At 42.9% G+C, this 7,444-nt stretch overlaps 1 protein-coding gene across 5 annotated transcripts; it reads right to left on the bottom strand.

The window, feature by feature from the left end:
• Positions 1-2,287: 2,287 nt before the first annotated feature.
• LOC144713359 (pentatricopeptide repeat-containing protein At2g22410, mitochondrial-like) lies at positions 2,288-7,200 on the bottom strand. 5 transcript variants are annotated; one of them, XM_078587954.1, is made up of 4 exons: positions 4,670-7,200; positions 4,443-4,520; positions 3,874-4,335; positions 2,288-2,478 (listed from the first exon to the last, which is right to left on the bottom strand). In XM_078587954.1, exon 1 carries the CDS (start codon positions 6,915-6,917, stop codon positions 4,839-4,841), a length of 2,079 nt encoding a protein of 692 aa, XP_078444080.1. In that variant the 5' UTR covers positions 6,918-7,200; the 3' UTR covers positions 2,288-2,478; positions 3,874-4,335; positions 4,443-4,520; positions 4,670-4,838. The 5 variants fall into 5 exon arrangements, with proteins under 5 accessions (XP_078444080.1, XP_078444082.1, XP_078444081.1 ...); XM_078587956.1 differs by lacking the exon at positions 2,288-2,478 and adding an exon at positions 2,693-2,914 and having other exon boundaries at positions 4,443-4,481; XM_078587955.1 differs by lacking the exon at positions 2,288-2,478 and adding an exon at positions 2,693-2,914 and having other exon boundaries at positions 4,436-4,481.
• Positions 7,201-7,444: the final 244 nt, after the last annotated feature.

Below are 7,444 nucleotides of genomic sequence, written 5' to 3' on the forward strand. Positions count from 1 at the left end.
GGCCGGCCAGGTCGATCGGTCAACCAAACCGGACGACCCGACCGATCCATTCTGTCAAGCAGGACGAGCCGATCGACCGTCAAGCCCAATCTGGCCGACTAGAACGACCGAGCCGCATCCCGGGCTCCCCCTTCGGCCATTGTTGGAACGGGCCGCAAGCATCCCCGACTCCGCCTCCCCTCCGACGACCCTAAGCATCGCTCTTGCATCATCCGCTGCAAGTTAAGCCGCCGTGTCTACTCCGGCGTCCCTCCGCTCCACCCGCTTCGAATCGCTGCCGACGAAGACGAAGTCCTGCACTACGAGCCACCGTCGACGATGTACGCCGTCCTCTCCTGTCGCTTGTTTAATTATTCTCTTGCAGTATACTTTCATCTTGAGTCCACCGCGTTCGGGTTAGGTAGGTGAGAGAGGACCAAACGAGAGATAACTACGAATTGTGAGTGTCTTACCGGTACGGACGAGTACGTCCGTTACGTGCGAGCCCAACGGATTAAGTCTGTTCGGCCGTAGACGTCCTCGTTGCTCTGGCGAGGTTCAAGGGGCCATTGTCACTGTTACCCGGCGACTCCCGTCCAAGCTTGGAGCTCGGCGCCTCCCTCGAGTCAGAGCCTGCACGTACGACATGTAGGGCATTCCGCATCACTTAGTTACATACCCGTTAGGGTAACCATCGGACGACGACACCGCTGTAATCCGATATTTTATCCCTTATCGGCACAGAACAATCATATTCGGTGTCGACCGGACGACGTCCTAGACGACGTCCGACATCAGAGGACTACATAACTTAAGGAGGCCCACGGATATGATTTAACATAGTTGTTGAACCCCCAAAACATGGATCTAACGGCTCACGGGCAAGGACGGCTTCTTCTACCTCTTGTTGCCAGCTCTGTAGCCAGCAACCTGATTACGGCGACGAGAAGGCGGATCACAGCCAAATCACCGCTGGAAAAGGAGGATTGATCCCATATTGGCCAGGAACATCATTGACATAGTCCCGTCTTATAAAACTGAACTTTATGACCTCAAAACACGATCTCTTTCATCGAATTCAATTTTGGAATAAAAAATGGGGAGATCCTCTTGTTCTTTATCTTTTCTCTTGGTTATCTCGGTCAACGGGTGTGACAGGCCCGTGACCTGGAGAGAGATATCGATGAGAGAGTGGTAAAAGAATATAGAAATCAAGAAGAAGGATTGAATACTTATCTGAAAGAAGACTCTGCCAGATGAGGATTTGAAGCCGTCGGCGACCCCCAAATGGTGAGGAATTCTAGTAAGTAGTCAACATTTTGATAACTTTAATTGATATGTTATAAAATATTAAACAAATATTGAGGATTCATCCTCAATTGAACAATTCAAAGTCATACAATTTCAGTCTAAAAATCAAATATCTTGCAAGCATTTCATCGAAAAATTGATCTACAATTTTTCTTAAACAAATTCTTAATCAATTTTTAAAAAATTGATATTTAATCAGAAATATTTTTGATATTTCTGAATCGAATTAAAATTCCTAAAAAATACCTAACAACTACTCATAATGACAAGTCTTATTCTGTTGATCTTCTAGTTCTAAAAACACAAAATTAATTTCTGTTTTGAAAGAGAAGCATTATATAATGACTCCATCTCTTTTAGGCATTTAATCGAAGACTTCATGTTCGTAGTCTTTTCTGAAAGTTTACTTTAAATTGTCTACATAACTTGACTTCTAAAAATTTATAAAAATTACCTAAAATCTCTACTATACATATACTATCATCATGCAAATTTTCATCTTCAAGTAAAATCGTTAAAGTGAATTTTCTTTATTAAATCACCTACAAATTCTCTTTTTCTCAAACATTTTTACAAACACAAAGTGGTGTTTGTTCATTCACTTGATGGCGACATATTTCTTTGTTCCTTACTAATTCACAGTTCCCTACATATCTTTTAATATTAAATCATCTTCTGAGATTTTTTCCACATTGTCCTAGTTGGAATTCAAATAACAATACTAATAAAATTGCTTCTTAGTATTACAATTGTAGAATCCCTTCTCTCTACTTCCTAACTCATTAGTTAATTCTATCTCTAAGATCCAATCCCTGAGCAGACGACCTTACTCTCTGCTATACGTCTTTGAGTGTGATTACTAATTCATAAATTATATTTGATAGATGTGAAAATAATGACAATGACTTTAATAAACCCCATTTTTGCTTTATCACGTAGCGATGACCCATTACCTTCTTCGCGCATGTTGAGGGGGACAGTAGATTGATTTATCCAAAGTAGATATTGTTGGTTGTTTTGAGAACATTGATCACACTCTTATAAAATCAGAGGACAAACCACATCATTAAGCAGGCCCGATCAGCATGCAGTCCATGTCTGTGATGGCCAACCATATCAGAAATGGTGTGTTGCATACTCATAGGTCGGCCTTTTTCATTTTTCTCTACCACGGCCACAAACTGCAAGCTAGCAACAAAACACATCATTACCACCTAGAGAGAGAGGGTGTTTGACGATATGGTTTTATGTAACAAGTGTAATCTCACTGCATACTTTGTTAGAGGGTTTTATGTAAAACTGTATGTTTAAATTTGTCTATTCAAGGTAGATGGAGTGATGTCAGAACTAGGCATTTATATGATATTTCTCTTGACATATTGGTACTACTGATATAGTTGAGTTAGTTATGACCAAATTCCTCCTTTGCCACCACTTAAACAACAAAGTTATGGAAGGGATTCAAATATGTGGCTAGGATAAGCCACAACCTTCCTCACAATCTTTAGCCATGTAGGACCAATTTAAATAACCAAATCTTTCTTGGCCCAAACAGCTCCACTGAGTTCCCTCCTTGGTCTACTAAGCTCCATAATTCACTAATTTATTGTCCGAATTAATTTACCTAAATCACACACACATAAAGTTCATAAGTAAATCACTTTACTTCAATAAAGTCAACTAGGGTGTAATGAAATCATAATAAATCATTCATATATGCAAATCATATAGGCAAATCATATTGGGAAATATTTTTTTGATGCAAGTGAGAATAGTACTATGCACTTGGTCAATAGAGTTAGAAACATTAATAATATAAATAAAAATGGCTAGTCTAAACATGTCTTTGATATTAACCTTGATAATAGAAGGACACTATCTTACTAAGATTCCAATAAGAATGTTGTAATATTCATAAATATGTAACATCAGCCAAATTAAACCTAGTGACATAAAAGGATTTAAGGCCTGAGAAAAGGAAATTATAAAATTTAGATTTCAAAAAATTTCAGTCATAAAGTTAACAGATAAATTAATTAGGAGCATAAAGTATTTGGTTTAAAATCCATAAGGGTGCCTCCTAGATTTTAACAATACATGCTGGGTAGATGTTAAACATTGGTTAACAAAATTTACCCATGGTGAAGATGGCAGCTTTTGGAGGGAAGTTCATCATGTGACTGTATTATTCATCCTTAACCCCGTGGGTGTGGCTGATAAATTGATGATTAAGGCGCCAATATCATTTTTCTTCAAAAGTAAGTTTCCTAAACCTTATAGGAGGTTTGTGAACTCATTAAATAGAAGTGTATTACTTATTCCACTTCAAATAAATAATGTTCCAAACCTTTCCAAATCATCCATAGAAACATATAGGGATGCAATTCCGCTCAAGTTTTAACAGTTTCATATTTTAGTATAAGGATATATTTGACTTTACATTGAAACATTAATTTGATAATAATGTTACTATTTCTGACTTATAATGAGCTACCTTATCATCCTTTGAGAAAATCTCTCCTAGAAATACATCATATGAATAACAGAAAAAACTACCAGGAAGTTCAGAGAAGAGGAACATACCTGCAACAACATCGATAAGCGCCCATTCACCCGCTTGATCTACGCCTCCCAAGCAATACCATCGGAAGATGCAACATCAAAGGAGACTTTTTAAGAGTCTATGTGGAGGAACGATGATAGAAGGAGGGCAGAGAAGGGTCGAGAGTTGGCAGTGCAGTGGGCATTATGGATCCATCGAAATGAGGTGATATTCAAGGGAAGGAAGGCTTCCACAGACGGACTTACCCATGAAGTCGAGGGCCTCATGGCGACCTGGTTTCCCTGGGGTCTATATAGAGAGGGGAGGGGTTGACCTTGTGCTGGTAGTGTTCTAGGGATCTACTTGTATAAGCTTGGTGATCACTGCTTTGTTGGTTGATCGCCTTTTGAATCATCTTTAAGAAAACACTAAGCCTTGACTCTTCTTATTGATTATAAGAAGGATGAAGATATGATGAGATTGGGCCCAAGCATGGACGTCCGCTGAAAATCGATAATAATGAAGAACACTACAATCAGTTTGGACTCTGGGAGAAAGCAAAGTAATAAAATATCTTCTCATTTCATCCAAAGGTGAAGATACCTGAGGCTGTGCATAAAGAGAAAGTGGGCCTGGTCTAGCTTAAAATCTGTCCGAAAGAAGAACCCAACTGTCAGTTAGCAATCTCCTGAGTAGAAAAAAACATTTCTCAGCTTCAATAGAATCTACGATAAATCAATTATAAATTAAGAGAGCTGCAATATGTCTGCAGTCTTATGCGGAAGATTAATCATATTTGAAAAAAGGTTTTCTCATGTTCAACAAAGATGGGCTCACCTGCATAAGTTCCCCCAAAGAAAAAGTGTTCCTGGTCTGGCTTCGAATCGATCAGTGTAGAGAACGCTACAGTCATTCTTGAGTCTCTTGTTAATATGTGATCGATCAGTCAGCAACAGCCCTCATTCCCAGCACGAGTGCTCAGAGCTTCAATTTTCATGCTTTTGATCTACAGGGGATCTCTCAGAGCTTGCTCGCCATCACCCGAAAAGAACTCAACCACAGTGCCACCGGCCTCCACCAGGCTACAACCAGGAATCTTTGTCACATTCTTCTGCTTCATCGTGGCCCTCATCTCAGCGGCCTCGGCCCACATCCCCCTGGATGCATAAAGATTGAAGAGTAGGACATGGGCACCATCATGGTCGGGCTCAAGATCTATCATCTTTTTCCCCACCCTTTCCCCCATCTCCAGGTCTCCATGGTTCTTACAGGCGCCAAGCAGCGCACCCAAAGTGGCGACATCCGGTGCGATTGGCATCGTCTCAATCACTTCTTCCGCATCTCTGAGGAGGCCTGCTTGGGCCAGAAGATCCACCAGGCAGCCATAGTGAAGAGAATTGGGCTGTATATGATGCTCCTCTGTCATGGAGGAGAAAATTCTCTGGCCCTCTGCCACTGCACCAAGATATCTACAGGCCGAAAGTGCACCCACAAAAGTAACCTCATTGGGAGCAATCCCCAGTCTTTTCATCTCTGAGAACTTCTCCAAAGCCTCGGAGGGAAACCCATTCGCAGCAAGGCCGGCAATCATGGCATTCCAGGTGGAGATCCCCTTCTCTGCCATGTCCTCGAAAACTGCTGCTGCATCCTCCACGCAACCGCACTTCATGTACATATCAACCAGGGCAGTGCCGAGGATCGGGTTGATAGAAAGGCGGCGACGCCGGACGTAGGCGTGGACCCAGCTTCCCTGTTTCAAGGAGGTCAAGTGGGCACTAGCCGAGAGGATGCTCACCAAGGCGGGCTCGTCGGGGATGAATCCCCCAATCTGCATCTCTTGGAATAGCAACAGTGCCTCTGAGAATTGGCCATTCTGGGCATAACCAGAGATCATGGTGCTCCACGAGACAGCATCCTTGGCCGGCATTAAGTTGAAGAACCTTCTGGCATCGTCGAGGTGCCGACATTTTAAGTACCCAGAGAGCATGGAATTGGCAGAGATTTGGTCAAGGTGGGGACAAGAGTAGAACAGTTTTTGTGCAGCAGAGACATCAGAAAAGCTTGAGTACATGGTGATCAGCGCGTTATTCAGGTTCAAGTAGGAAACGATACCCGTCTTTGTCGCCAGGCCATGAACCATCTCCCCTTCCTTCACCGCTGCCAGCCGAGCCGCGGCAGACAGAACGCTGACCAGAACAACCTCATCCACTGCCACTTTCTCCGAAAACATCGTCGAAAACATCTTCAAAGCATCACACTGCATACCATTCTGATCAAAGCAAGAAATCATGGCAGACCAGGAAACCACATCTCTCACAGGCATTTGCTCAAACAGTCTATACGCCTCAATCGGCCTCCCGATCCGAGCCAGAAAAGCAATCATAGAATTCGAAGCAATGAGATTCCTCTCAGGCATCTTGTCGAAAACCTTGACGGCGGATTCGACTTCGTCGGCGCCAATGTACCCTGAAAGAATTGAGTTCCAGGAGACAGAATCCAAGCTAGTACTTTTGTCGAATAGCTGTCGAGCAGAAACAATGTTACCACAGACAGAATAAAAATTGATCATCGTGTTCACCACATAAACATCGGAAGAAAACCCAAATTTTTGTACATGGGCGTGGATCTGCTTCCCTTCTGTTTCCTCCTTTCTAAAAGCACAAGCCTGAAAAACAATCGGATGGGTATACTGATCAGGACAAGGGTCCCCCCTCTCCAGCATCGACGCATACAGAGAAAACGTCATCCGAGGTCGTCCCCTACGGACGCAAGCCCGCATTACCCAATTCCAAGAGAACTGATTTGGGCTCGAGATATTCAATAGAACTCTAGGTAAATGCTCCAAATCGATGAATTTGGAGCTCGCCGCGAAGGCTACAAGCCTGCTGGAGGCGTAGGCGTCGTGGATGTACCCCGAAACGATCATCTGCGCCTGGATCTGGAAGAATTGCATCGGATTTCGGCATTTTTTCAGGGTTTTCTCTAGTACGTCGAGATTTACGCCGGGGAAAATCACAGATTGAACAGATTGCGTAGAATTTGAAGCTGAACGAAGAATTGTTGACAAACCTCGGGTTGCGTTCATCGATCTGGGTCTCTCTCTCTCTCTCTCTAAGCTAGAGAGAGAAAGAGAGACGTCAAATTCAAAAATTGGCGCCTCTCTATTTATACTGCTGTAATGTTCGGCGAACCGATCCGATCGATCGCATGATCGATCGGATCGCTGGTCGGATCGATTGTCTAGGTGGACCAATCGACACAGTCGATCAGATCGATCGAATATTTGATCCGTGGGCCCCACCGCTATATGAAACTAAAGTGAAACCCAGAGGAAATTTTAGGTATCAACGTTTACTTGTGTTTAGATATTGACACGTGGCAGCTTTCTGTTGGATGGACCAGCGGCACTGGTTCGATCCACCAACGGATCGATTGGATCAAATAATTTGATTAGATTGGGCTATGAGTACGATCAAGATCCAGCTCAAATGATCGATTGTATCATTCAATCGGATTAACTTCTTGACTGTCGCGTTGACAATCTCAGCAATCTGATCTGATCAGATCGGATTATTGTTCCCCATGCTGATGTCAGGCTAGGGGACGGGCGGT

This window comes from Wolffia australiana, chromosome 1 (assembly GCF_029677425.1).
Source record: "Wolffia australiana isolate 7733 chromosome 1, ASM2967742v1".
Lineage (NCBI taxonomy): Eukaryota > Viridiplantae > Streptophyta > Magnoliopsida > Alismatales > Araceae > Wolffia > Wolffia australiana.

Bases quoted from the DNA above. Each gene is read 5' to 3' on its own strand.
- LOC144713359 (XM_078587954.1), bottom strand. From the start codon at position 6,917: ATGAACGCAACCCGAGGTTTGTCAACAATTCTTCGTTCAGCTTCAAAT.